Source organism: Bubalus bubalis, chromosome 5, assembly GCF_019923935.1.
Source record: "Bubalus bubalis isolate 160015118507 breed Murrah chromosome 5, NDDB_SH_1, whole genome shotgun sequence".
NCBI classification, from domain to species: domain Eukaryota; kingdom Metazoa; phylum Chordata; class Mammalia; order Artiodactyla; family Bovidae; genus Bubalus; species Bubalus bubalis.
In genome coordinates, this window is record NC_059161.1 from 53,990,829 (window position 1) to 54,003,943 (window position 13,115).

A 13,115-nucleotide genomic window follows, 5' to 3' on the forward strand; every position below is an offset into this window, starting at 1 on the left:
AGATTTAAAGGTTCAGTCCCCTCAGTGGTCCTCCACTTCAGATCTCAATCACAAGTCCTGGGCCTCATGAATGTTTGACCAAGCCCAGCTATAAGTTGGGGGTTCCATAGCCCCTCCTCAGGTTTGATAATTTGCTAGAATAACTCACAGAACTCAGGAAAGTGCTTTACTTTTCTCTTTTTTTTGGCTGCATTGGGTCTTCGTTGTGGCTTGTGGGGGTTTCTTCTGTTGCCGAGCATACGCTCTAGAGTACTCAGGCTCTTTCATTGAGCTGCTTTCAGCTTAGTTGCTCTGTGGCATGTGGGATCTTAGTTCTCTGACCAGGGATTAAGGCTGAAAATCCTAACTCTCTAATCATGCCCTGGCCTTTCTGGTGACAAGGCCCATCCTGAAGCCATCTAGAGCCCTGCCAAGAAACACTTCATTAGGAAAAAAAAAAATACACAGGATGACTCAAGGAATTCCAAGCCATTTAGGAGCTCTAGGTCAGGAACCAAGAATAAAGATCAAGTTTCAGTTCAGTTCAGTTCAGTCGCTCAGTCGTGTCCGACTCTTTGCGACCCCATGAACTGCAGCACACCAGGCCTCCCTGTCCATCACCAACTCCCGGAGTTCACCCAAACCCATGTCTATTGAGTTGGTGATGCCATCCAACCATTTCATCCTCTGTTGTCCCCTTCTCCTCCTGCCCTCAATCTTTCCCAGCATCAGGGTCTCTTCAAATGAATCAGCTCTTTGCATCAGGTGGCCAAATATTGGAGTTTCAGCTTCAACATCAGTCCTTCCAGTGAACACCCAGGGCTGATCTCCTTTAGAATGAACAGATTGGATCTCCTTGCAGTCCAAGGGACTCTCAAGAGTCTTCTCCAACACCACAGTTCAAAAGCATCAGTTCTTCAGCACTCAGCTTTCTTCACAGTCCAACTCTCACATCCATACATGACCACTGGAAAAACCATAGCCTTGACTAGATGGACTTTTGTTGGCAAAGTAATGTCTCTGCTTTTTAATATACTGTCTAGGTTGGTCATAACTTTCCTTCCAAGGAGTAAGCGTCTTTTAATTTCATGGCTGCAATCACCATCTGCAGTGATTTTGGAGCCCAGAAAAATAAATAGGTTAGGGTTAGCTGCTCTTGCTAAAAAATGATTCTCCACATCAAACATTTAGAGAGACATATACCCTCCCTCAGTCCTCAAAAGGATGCTATTTACCCATACCTATCAGGCTCAGGAGGTAAAAGTGCTCTAATAATTTTTAAAAAACTTTTTAATATAGCCTTCCTGCCCCAGATTATTTTACGTATGTATGTATGTATGTATTTGGCTGCATTGGGTCTTAATTGTGGCATGCAGGATCTTTATTGCATCATGCAAGATCTTTTCTGCATTTACAATGGAGAGAAGACAATCTCTTTAACAAGTGGTGCTGGGGAAAACTGGTAAACTACCTGGAAAAGAATGAAACTAGAACACTTTCCAATACCATACACAAAAATAAACTCAAATGGATTAAAGATCTAAATGTAAGACCAGAAACTGTAAAACTCCTAGAGGAAAACATAGGCAGAACACTCTCTGACATAAATCACAGCAAGATCCTTTATGACCCACCTCCCAGAGTAATGGAAATAAAAGCAAAAATAAACAAATGGGACCTAATTAAACTTAAAAGCTTTTACACAATGAAAGAAACTATAAGCAAGGTGAAAAAAAAGCTTTCAGAATGGAAGAAAACAATAGCAAATGAAGCAACTGACAAAGAATTAATATCCAAAATATACAAGCAGCTCATACAGCTCAATACCAGAAAAATAAATGACCCAATCAAAAAATGGGCCAAAGAGCTAAACAGACATTTCTCCAAAGAAGACATACAGATGGCTAACAAACACATGAAAAGATGCTCAACATCACTCATTGTCAGAGAAATGCAAATCAAAACCACAATGAGGTACCATCTCACACTAGTCAGAAAGGCTGCTATCAAAAAGTCTACAAACAATAAATGCTGGAAAGGATGTGGAGAAAAGGGAACCCTCTTACACTTTTGGTGGAAATGCAAACTAGTACAGCCACTATGGAGAACAGTGAGGAGATTCCTTAAAAAACTGGAAATAGAACTGCCATGTGACCCAGCAATCCCACTCCTGGGCATACACACTGAGGAAACCAGAATTAAAAGAGACATGTGTACCCCAGTGTTCATCACAGCAGTGTTTACAATAGCCAGGACATGGAAGCAACCTAGATGTCCATCAGCAGACAAATGGATAGGAAAGTTGTGGTACATACACACAATGGAATATTACTTAGCTATTAAAAAGAATGCATTTGAGTTCTAATGAGGTGGATGAAACTGGAGGCTATTACACAGAGTGAAGTAAGTCAGAAAGAAAAACAACACCAACACAGTATATTAACGCATATATATGGAATTTAGAAAGATGGTAACGATGACCCTATGTGCAAGACAGCAAAAGAGACATGGGAATAAAGAACAGACTTTTGGACTCTGGGGGAGAAGGCAAGGGCAGGATGATTTGAGAGAATAGCATTGAAACATGTATATTATCATATGTGAAACAGATGACCAGTCTAAGTTCGATGCATGAAACAGGTGCACTGGGACAGCACAGAGGGATGGGATGGGAGTTTGGGATGGGGGGACACATGTACACCTGTGGCTGATTCATGTCAACGTATGGCAAAAACCACCACAATGTTGTAAACTAATTAGCCTCCAATTAAATAAATTAATTTACAAAACCTTTTTAAATAGCCCTCCTGCCCCAGATTATTTTATGTATGTATGTATATAAGTACGTATGTGTTTGGCTGCATTGGGTCTTAGTTGTGGCATTCAGGATCTTTATTCCATCATGCAGGATCTTTCACTGTGGCATGGGTGCTCTGTAAGTTGTGGCTCTTTGACTTAGTTGCTCTTCAGCATCAAACCCAAAGGCCCCTGTATTGGAGAGTGGATGCTTAGCCACCAGACCACCAGCGAAGTCCCTGCCCTAATAATTTTTGAATGCATTTACTGGTGACATGTTTTGAAATGACTTTGATTATAATAGGAGCTTCTCTTCATAGCCAACCAACCTATTATTTGAAAACCATGTTAAGTCTTGTGCAAAAAACTCTTTCATCATATCATCTTACAGAAAACAATTGATATAAGCAGTAATTCCTTAAAACCACAAACTTTGAGGTTCATAATCTTTGGGAACAAGAGCAGACAATGTACTCAGGCACCATTCCTTTCCCTGGGCTTGCCCTTGAAACTGTTCATCTATGCTGTGTGATCAGATAAGGGAATCAACTAACTTTATATAACCTTTGCTAATTTAAGCTGAGATTTGTCCTACTGATCAACAAAGATATTCTGGAGTGCCTGGTGAGATGAATCACCACCATTCCCAGTGGCCACTGGCTTGTATTTGTTTTGTTTTGTTTTTTTCCCTAGGCAGTTATTTTGTCAAATTATATATTTAAGCCAAAGAATTTCCCCTCCTTCCCTATGTGAACGTCCGACTAAAAAGGGAGCTGCTGTGGTTAAAGTTTAAAAGTTGACCAGCTGTAGAGACATAAAAAATAATAGATGTTAACAGAGGCAAAGGAAGAGAAGAATGGGCAGTTATTTTTGATGAGTACAGAGTCTCTGTCTGGACTGGTAAGTGGATAGCAGTGATGGCTGCATAACATTGTGTGTATACACAGGGCCACTAAATTCTACAGCTAAAGATGGCTAGAATGGCAAATTTTATGTATATTTTATGACAACAAAAGAAATGAATAGGGCCTCAGAGAAATATGGGACACCATAAGCTCATCAACATACATGTACTGGAAATACCAGAAGGGGAGGAGAAGTAGGAAAAAAATTTTTTTAAAAAGCTGAAAACTACCCAAATTTGATGAAAGACAAAGAAATCTAAGCTCAGTGGACTCCAAGCAGAATGAACACAAAGCAAAGAGATCCTGACCCAGGCACATCACAGGAAAAATGCTAAAAGACAAAGAGAAAACTTTGAAAGAGCAAGAGAAAAATCACACAAAAGGAGACCCCAAAGGATTAACAATGGACTCCTCATCAGAAACAATGGGGACTGGAAGGCGGCGGGATAGCATATTCCAAGGGCTGGCTGGGCAAAACACTGTTAAGCAAGAACTAGATCCCAGGGACTTACTTCCCTGGTGGTCCAGTGGTTGAGAATTTGCCTTGCAATGTGAGGGACGTGGATTTGGTCCCCGGTCAAGGAGTTAAGATCCCACATTGCTGTTGGTCAACTATGCCTGGTGCTGCAACCACTGAGCCCATGCATCACAACTAGAGAGTTCACGCACTGAAATGGAAGGTCCCGAGTGGCGCAACTAACATCCCACGTAGCCAAATACATACATAAATCAATCAATCAATATTAAATAAAACAGAAGGTCCCGCGCACCACACTAAGGGAACCTGTGGGTCACAGCAAAGATCAAAGACCTTTGCAACTAACACCTGGCCCAGCCAAATAAATAAATATTTAAAAAAAAAAAAACAAAAAACCAACAAACCAGATCCCACATGCAGCAGCTAAAAGTTTGCATGCCACAACTAAAAAGATTATGAATGCCACAACTAAGACCTGGCACAGCCAAATAACAAAAAGTAAATAATATTTAAAAAAAACTATCTTTCAAAAGTGAAGACATAATGTAGAGGTTTTCAGGTAAACAAAAACTGAGAGAATTGCTACTCAAAAAGCCACTTGCTAAGAAGTATGGAAAGAAGTGCTTTAGGCTAAGAGCAAACGATCTCAGAATGTAACTGAAGTCCACATGGAAAGATAAATAGCCCCAGTATATGTCAAATAATGATGAAAGACAGCATAAATGCTTATTTGTTTTCCTTGCTCCTCTTAACTGATTTTAAAAGCAATTGTGTGTGTTTGAGTGTGTGTGTGTGTGTATATATATATATATATATGTAAATTGTATTATTGGGCCTATAACATATAAAAATGTAAAATATTTGACAACAACAGCACAGAAGATATAATGGGAGCAAAGCTGCCTTGGATTAAGGACATGACACCAGATGATAACTCAATTCCACAGAAGCAAAGGAAGAGAACTAGAAATGGTAAATAAGGAGGCTAGTATAGCAAACTTTATATGTACTTTCCTCTCAGTTTCTTTATAGGCATAAAATTATATAAAGTAACAGTTATAAGTGTATTTTTGTAATGTATATAGATGTAACATGTAACAATAATATTAGGTTGGGGCAAACATAATTGCAGTTTTGGACCATGAATTTTAAATCACTGTAACGAGGCTCATTATAACACATCTTTATTACTCAAAATAGGAATCATTACAATCAACACATTTTTGCCAACGAGAAATAAGTTTGTTTATTCCTGTGTCATAAAATCCATGCATTTTCTTCATCCCAGTGGTTGTGGAAGCGTTTTCCTTGCAAAAAGTTGTCAATATGCTTGAAGAAGTAGTAGTTGGTTGGCGAGAGGGCAGGTGAATATGGCAGATGAGGCAAAACTTCGTAGCGCTATTTGTTCAACTTCTGAAGCGTTGATTGTTGTGATATGAGGTCAGATTTGTTGTGGAGAAGAATTTGGCCCTTTCTGTTGACCAATGCCGGCTGCAGGTGTTGCAGTTTTCAGTATATCTCATTGATTTGCTGAGCATACTTCTCAGATGTAATGGTTTCATTGGGATTCAGAAAGCTGTAGTGGATCAGACCAGCAGCAGACCAACAAACAGTGACCATGACCTTTTTTTAGTGCAAGTTTGGCTTTGGGAAATGCTTTGGAGTTTCTTCTCAGGCCAGCCACTTAGCTGGTCATTGCTGGTTGTCGTATAAAATTCACTTTTTGTTGCATGTCACAATCTGATTGAGAAATGATTTGTTGTGGTTGTGTAGAATAAGAGAAGACGACACTTCAAAATGACAATGTTTTTAATTTGTGCTCAGCCACGAGGTACCTATTTATCAAGCTTTCCTACCTTTCTAATTTGCTTCAACTGCCAAACAACCCATTGAATGGTCAACTTTGAGTTCTTTGGCAACTTCTGGTGTAGTTTTAAGAGAATCAGCTTCAGTGATGGCTCTCAATTGGTCATTGTCAACTTCTGATGGCCAGCCACTCTGCTCCTCCTCTTCAAGGCTCTGCACTGTACGTTTGTTAGCAGTTCTTGGGCCAAATGCGTTATTGAAGTTGCAAGTTGTCTCTACTGCTTTATGACCCATTTTGAATTCAAATAAGAAAATGCCTTGAATTTGCTTTTTGTCTAATATAATTTCCATGGTTTAAAATAAATATAAAATAAACAGCAAGTAATAAATCATTAGCAAAAAAGAGAGATGCACATTAAAATGATGTATAACATAACCACATTTATTTAAGAATGTATTCCAATGTCAAAGGGCAAAGTTCAACAGTGCAAGAACTGCAATTACTTTTGCACCAACTTATCAGCATGAAATGGAGGAAAAAGAAATAGCTATATATTTCTACATCTTACTGGAATTAAATTAGAATAAATTTAAAATATTCTAATTAGTTAAGATGTATATGTTAAGTTCTAGTGCATCTACAAGAAACATAACAAAAACACACAGTGAAAAACTTAATGGAATTAAAATTTTACATAAGAAAATATTTATTTAATGCAAAAGGAAGCAATAAAAGAGGAATAGTGTGAAAAAAGAGATGGACCATACAGAAAACAAAAATTAAAAAGCAAACATAAATTCAAGCATACCAATTTTATTATTAAATGTGAATGGATTAAACAATCCAATAAAAAGGTAGAGATTGACAGATTAGATTTTTTTTAAAAAAAAGATCCAATTACATGGTGACCACAGGAGACACACTTCAGATTTAGAGATACAAATAATGAAAATAAAACAGTGAAAAAAGATATGTGTGCAAACAGCAATCATAAGAAAGCTGGACACAATAGACTTAAAAAAATTGTTACTAGAGTTAAAAAGGGACTTTTTTTAAAATGGGACATTTTATAAGGATTGAAAGGTTAATCTATTAGGATATCCATCTAAGAACAGAGCCCCAAAATACGTGACGTGAAACTGATAAAATTGAAGGGACAAATAGAAACTCAATAATAATAGCTGATCGAGATGACAATACCCCACTTCCAATAATGGATAGAACAACTACACATATGTTCCACAAGGTAATAGAAGAACTAAAACTTCAAACCCACTTTAAACCTCAAAATCCATAGAACACTCCATGAAAAAACAATAGAATACACATTCTTCTCAAGTGCACAAGAAACATCCTTTAAGATATACCACATTTTAGGCCATAAAGCAAGCCTCAAAATGTTTGTAAGGATTGCAACATGCTAAGTAAGTTTTCTGACCACAATCAAATGAATTAAAGTCAAAAGTAGAAATTTTGGGAATTCACATGTGTTCTGGATATTAATTCCTTATCAGATATATGCTTTGCAAGTATTTATTCCCATTCTGTGGGCTGCCTTTTTAAAAAATATTTATTTCTTTGGCTGCGTCTGGTCTCAGTTGTGGCACGAGCAGTCTTCATTGTGTCTTGTGGGATCTTTTGTTGTGGTGCAGACTCTCCAGTTGTGACACGTGGGCTCTGGAGTGTGAGGGCTCAGTAGCTGCGGAGCTCAGGCTTAATTACCCAAGGTATGTGGGATCTTAGTTCCCTGACTAGGGGTCGAACCGGAGTCCCTGGCATTGCAAGGCAGATGGTTAATCACTGGACCACCAGGGAAGTCCCCAATACTAGCATTTAGACTGATTTTTTTTTTAATTTTTATTTTATATTGGGGTTTAGTTTTACAATGTTATGTTAGTTTTGGGTGTCCAGCAAAGTGATTCAGTTATCTATCTATTTATATGTATATCCATACATATATCCATTCTTTTTCACATTCTTTTCCCATATAGATTATTACAGAATATTGAGTAGAGTTTCTGTGCTACAGAGTAGGTCCTTGTTGATTGTTATATATGGTAGTGTATACACATTAATCCCAAATCTTTTTTAAAATTTTTATTTTTATTTTTTTAACACCAAAAACATTTTGTCTTGGGTATGAATGGATACATGTATGTATGGCTGAGTCCCTTTGCTATTCACCTGAGACTATTGTTAATTGGCCATACCCCAATCCCAAACTCTCAATTTATTCCCCCACCTTTCCCTTTTGGTAACCATAAGTTTGTTTGTGAAGTCTGTGATAGACTAGTTCTTTTTTCTTTTTTTAATTTTAAAAAGTTTATTTATATTAAAAATAATTATTTATGGATTTTTGGCTGCACTGGGTCTTCGCTGCTTTGTGTGGACTTCTCATTGTGACGGCTTCTCTTGTTGTGCAGCACAAGCCCTGGGCACGAGGGCTTCGGTAGTCGCAGCTCATGAGCTCAGTAGCTGTGGAGCTTTGTTGCTCCGCAGCATGTGGAACCTTCCCGGACCAGGGATTGAACCCATGTCCCCCGCATTAGGCAGGCAGATTCTTATCCACTACACCACCAGGGAAATCCCTTTGAGCCTCTCTAAAAAAGTTATTTTAAAATGTCTGTCTAGTATATCTGCCATTAGGCCTTTTTAAGTTCTGTTGATTTATATTTTCCTCTTTAATGGGCTGTAAGTATAAGCTTACACTTATAAGTATACTTATATCCTGTTTCTTTGTATGCCTTGTGGGCTTTTGTTGTTGCTGAAAACTAGACATTTGAATCTAATAATGTGGTGACCCTGGGAATCAATTGTTTTTATATGTTTATTTTGATTGTGGTAGGCTCTTTCTGTGCTGAGGCTCTGGCTGAGGTGTAAACTTAACGTCTTTTCAGTTCTTTATTTGAGCCTTTCCCTTGGCATACCTCGTCACTTTCTAATTTTCTCTGTACATATCGAGGTTGTTAAATGTCTTAGTCTTTAAAGTGTGGCTTTTAGACAGTAACAAAGAGAAAGATGAAGGAGTGTTGGGGAAAGGAGTGCTGGCTTTTTAAATCTCAGGGCTTCCCTTGTGACTCAGATAGTAAGAATCTGCCTGCAATGCGGGAGACTGGGTTTGATTCCTGGGTCAGGAAGATGCCCTGGAGAAGGAAATAGCTACCCACTCATACTACTATTCTTGCCTGGAGAATTCCATGGACAGAGGAGCCTGGTGGGCTACAGTCTGCTGCTGCTGCTGCTGCTAAGTCGCTTCAGTCGTGTCCGACTCTGTGCGATCCCAGAGACGGCAGCCCACCAGGCTCCCCTGTCCCTGGGATTCTCCAGGCAAGAACACTGGAGTGGAGTGGGTTGCCATTTCCTTCTTCAGTGCATGAAAGTGAAAAGTAAAAGTGAAGTCGCTCAGTCGTGTCCGACCCTCAGTGACCCCATGGACTGCAGCCTTCCAGACTCCTCCGTCCATGGGATTCTCCAGGCAAGAGAACTGGAGTGGGGTGCCGTTGCCTTCTCCGGGGGAAGTTCTGAAGAGGCTCCTCTCTTTATTCTACCAGGTATAGCTCAAGGTCCTCCTTCCTTTTCAGGTCCATCAGCCCAAGGTGGAGAAGGATGAGGGCTGCCAGACTGGTTTCTGTCCCATGGCTCTCAAGGAAGTACTGTTGTTGTTCAGTCACTCAGCTGTGTTTGACTCATTGTGACTTCATGGACTGCAGGACGCCAGGCTTCCCTGTCCTTCACTATCTCCTGGAGTTTGCTCAGATTCATGTCCATCGAGTCAATGATGCCATCCAACCATCTCATCCTCTGTCGTCCCCTTCTCCTGCCCTCAGTCTTTCCCAACATCAGGGTTTTTTTCCCCAGTGAGTCAGCTCTTCGCATCAGGTGGCCAAAGTATTGAAGCTTCAGCTTAAGTCCTTCCAATGAATATTCAGGATTAGTTTCTTTTGGATTGACTGGTTTGATCCCCTTTCTGTCTGTCCAAGAGACTCTCGAGAGTCTTCTCCAGCACCACAATTCAAAAGCATCAGTTCTTTGGCACTCAGTCTTCTTTATGGTACAACTCTCACATCAGTACATGACTACTGGAAAATCCATAGCTTTGACTATGTGGATCTTTGCTGGCAAAGTGATGGCACTGTGGGGCAGTGCAAAAAGTCCTGTGAAATGTTAAAAATATCAAAAGCAAAAGTTTTAAAATATTAAAAATAAGCTTCTCCAGGAGGCTAGAAAGGCTGTAATAGCAAATTGTTTTCTGTGGTTAAAAAAATATATATACATACTTAAAGTAGGACTTAGAGGAAATACATGTAGCCAGTGCAATATATATTCTATACTTCTATTTCCTTAGTCATATCTATTGCTCTATATAAACCACGATTTATTATTAATTACCTGCTTATTATGCGCTGAGCACTGTTAACTCCTTGACATTCATTGCTTTATTATCCTCTTATAAGTAAGACACGGGCTTCACTGGTAGCTCAGCTGGTAAAAGAATTCACCTGCAATGCAGGACACCTTGGTTTAATTCCTGGGTGGGGAAGATGCGCTGGAGAAGGGATAGGCTACCTGTTCCAGTGTTCTGACTCAGACAGTAAAGAATCAGCCTGCAATGTGGGAGACCTGGATTGGGAAGATCCCCTGGAGGAGGGCGTGGCAACCCACTCCAGTACGCTTGCCTGGAGAATCCCCATGGACAGAGAAGCCTGGCGGGCTACAAAGAGTCAGACACGACTGAGCAACTAAGCACAGCACAAGGGAGGCACAAACTGCATTTGCTTTGGGAATGAAAGGCCACTGTTGTGGCAGCACCTAGGGTTATAGAACCTGGATATCTAAAGAGTTAAGGCACTTTCTTGAAAGCTTGCTGCAATCCTTCAAAGGAAGAACAAGCATTTTAGGTCCCCTTCCCTTCTTCCCTCACTCCATCTTCTGTTTAGCCTTGAAGTTTTAGCAGTTTTCCCTGTGTCTTAAGACAGAGAGACACACCTTAGGTCATCCCAGGAGCCAGTATTACTCGTTACACTGCTGCTTCAGATTCCAAGTAGAAACTGACTTTTGTTCAATGCAAAGAACCCAGGAAAAAAGAATCGAAGGAAATGTAAGAGTTGAGGAGATTGAAAGCTCTTTGGTTGAATATTTTTCTATGAACAAAATTGACTGAATTTGGGGGAAGTTCATCCTTGATTTGTACTCCTTTTCCAGGCGTAATTTGGACTTTGTGCTCAAACATCCACATTGTTTTTTCTCCTTACAATTTCCTATAATTTTGCTTTCAGGAAATGACTCACCAATACCAGAGCAACACAAGCAAGTTAAAATATTTTCTGGATGAAAGAATCACCTTTAATGGATCCTGTAAGTGTTGTTTCAGGAATTAACATGAGAAAGGTCATGAGTAGAGACATCCTTTTATTTTTAAAGCAACAATACTGGTGAAGTTCGTGGTTTCCCAAAATGTGCTTTCTACACAACTGAACCACCTGAGGGGTACAAAGAATTCCATCCTGATCCACCCTCCAAAGACGGGGAGATACACAAGCTGTCTTTCTTCTTCTAGGTTTCTATGGTAGCTTGATGACCAGAATGCAGTGATGGTGTTGGAGTAACCGCTAACACTGCTGTCGTCCTCATCTTTCAACATAAATTCATCTGTGATCTCTTTTCTGAACATCTAAGTTATGAACAAAGTAGGTAAAGTGTGTCTCAAAGAGTGTTTCCAGTCATGTCGTTTCTAGTAATTCCTTATCAGTTACATCTTTGTGAAACAGAGGTGAAATTGATTTGCATGGTTTTATTTCATTGAAATTTTGAATACTTAGTTTTGGAGCTGGAAGGAATTTTGAAAAGAGAACTAGTCTTCTTCCCCAGCAGGGCAAGAGAATTGGTATCACTTCTTTTGTATTGATCGGTAGCCAACTTTGTAATAAAGTGACCGTGTTAGTGGCCTCTGACCACATCTATTGCCAGGACTGCCTTATTTAAGATTATGGGTTCTCAGAAGTTGGACACGACTGAGCGACTAAGCACACACACACACACACACACACACAGAAGCCTTAAAAATATTTTTTACCCATATGCCTAATGTAAATGCATTACCAAAAAACTTCAGGACAAAAGTTGCCTCCTTAAAGCCGTCTTTCCATGATTTTAAGCTTTGTATATTACTCTTAACATCAGTGATTCTGGCATAGACTGTTTCTGGTTGATGTATGAAATCTATATATTTATTGAATTTGAAGAATTAATGTAATCTAGAGTCCCACAGCTCCCAGACATTTTAGAATGTAGCAGAGTGTAGCAGCGGAGAAGGCAATGGCACCCCACTCCAGTACTTTTGCCTGGAAAATCCCATGGACAAAGAAGCCTAGTGGGCTGCAGTCCATGGGGTCGCTAAGTCAGACACGACTGAGCGACTTCACTTTCACTTTTCACTTTCATGCATTGGAGAAGGAAATGCCAACCCACTCCAGTGTTCTTGCCTGGAGAATCCCAGGGACGGGGGAGCCTGGTGGGCTACCGTCTCTGGGGTCGCACAGAGTCGGACACGACTGAAGAGACTTAGCAGCAGCAGAGTATAGCAGGAATACATAAGCTTAGGAGGCAGGGTTCAAATCACACTTAGGTGACATTGTGGCTATGTTGCTTAACCTGAGTTTAACTTCCTTATAGACAGTAAAACCTGCTTTATAAAGCAGCTACTGTTTTGTGCTTACCCGCTCAGTCATGTTCAACTCTTTGTGACCCTGTGGACTATAGCCCGCCAGGCTCCTGTCCCTGGGAATTCTCCAGGCAAGAATACTGAAGTGGGTTGCCATGCCCTTCTCCAGGATATCTTCCCAACCCAGGGATCGAATCCAGATCTCCCACATTGCAGGCAGATTCTTTACCATCTGAGCCACCAGGGAAGCTCAAGAATACTGGAGTGGGTAGCCTATTCCTTCTCCAGGGGATGGATCTTCCCTACCCGGGAATCGAACTGGGGTCTCCTGCATTGCAGGTGGATTCTTTTACCAGCTGAGCTACCAGGGAAGCACTTACAAAGCGGCTGTGAGGATTAAATTAACAAAATAAACTGCTTTTAAGAGGTGGTAGCTATTAGGATGGCATTTAAGATGGCTCCGTCATCTTCCGTGTATGAAATACAAAG

At 40.1% G+C, this 13,115-nt stretch overlaps 1 protein-coding gene across 3 annotated transcripts in view; it reads left to right on the forward strand.

Annotated features, from left to right (window-relative positions):
• Positions 1–11,916, forward strand: part of NVL (nuclear VCP like) — a 164,036-nt gene extending 152,120 nt beyond the window's left edge. For all 3 annotated transcript variants that reach the window (XM_006044915.4, XM_025286064.3, XM_025286065.3), the window contains 2 exons: positions 11,242–11,320; positions 11,523–11,916. In XM_006044915.4, the coding sequence (XP_006044977.3) occupies positions 11,242–11,320; positions 11,523–11,557 (114 nt within the window). In that variant the 3' untranslated portion in view covers positions 11,558–11,916. The remainder of the gene's footprint in view (positions 1–11,241; positions 11,321–11,522) is intronic.
• The last annotated feature ends 1,199 nt before the right edge of the window (positions 11,917–13,115 follow it).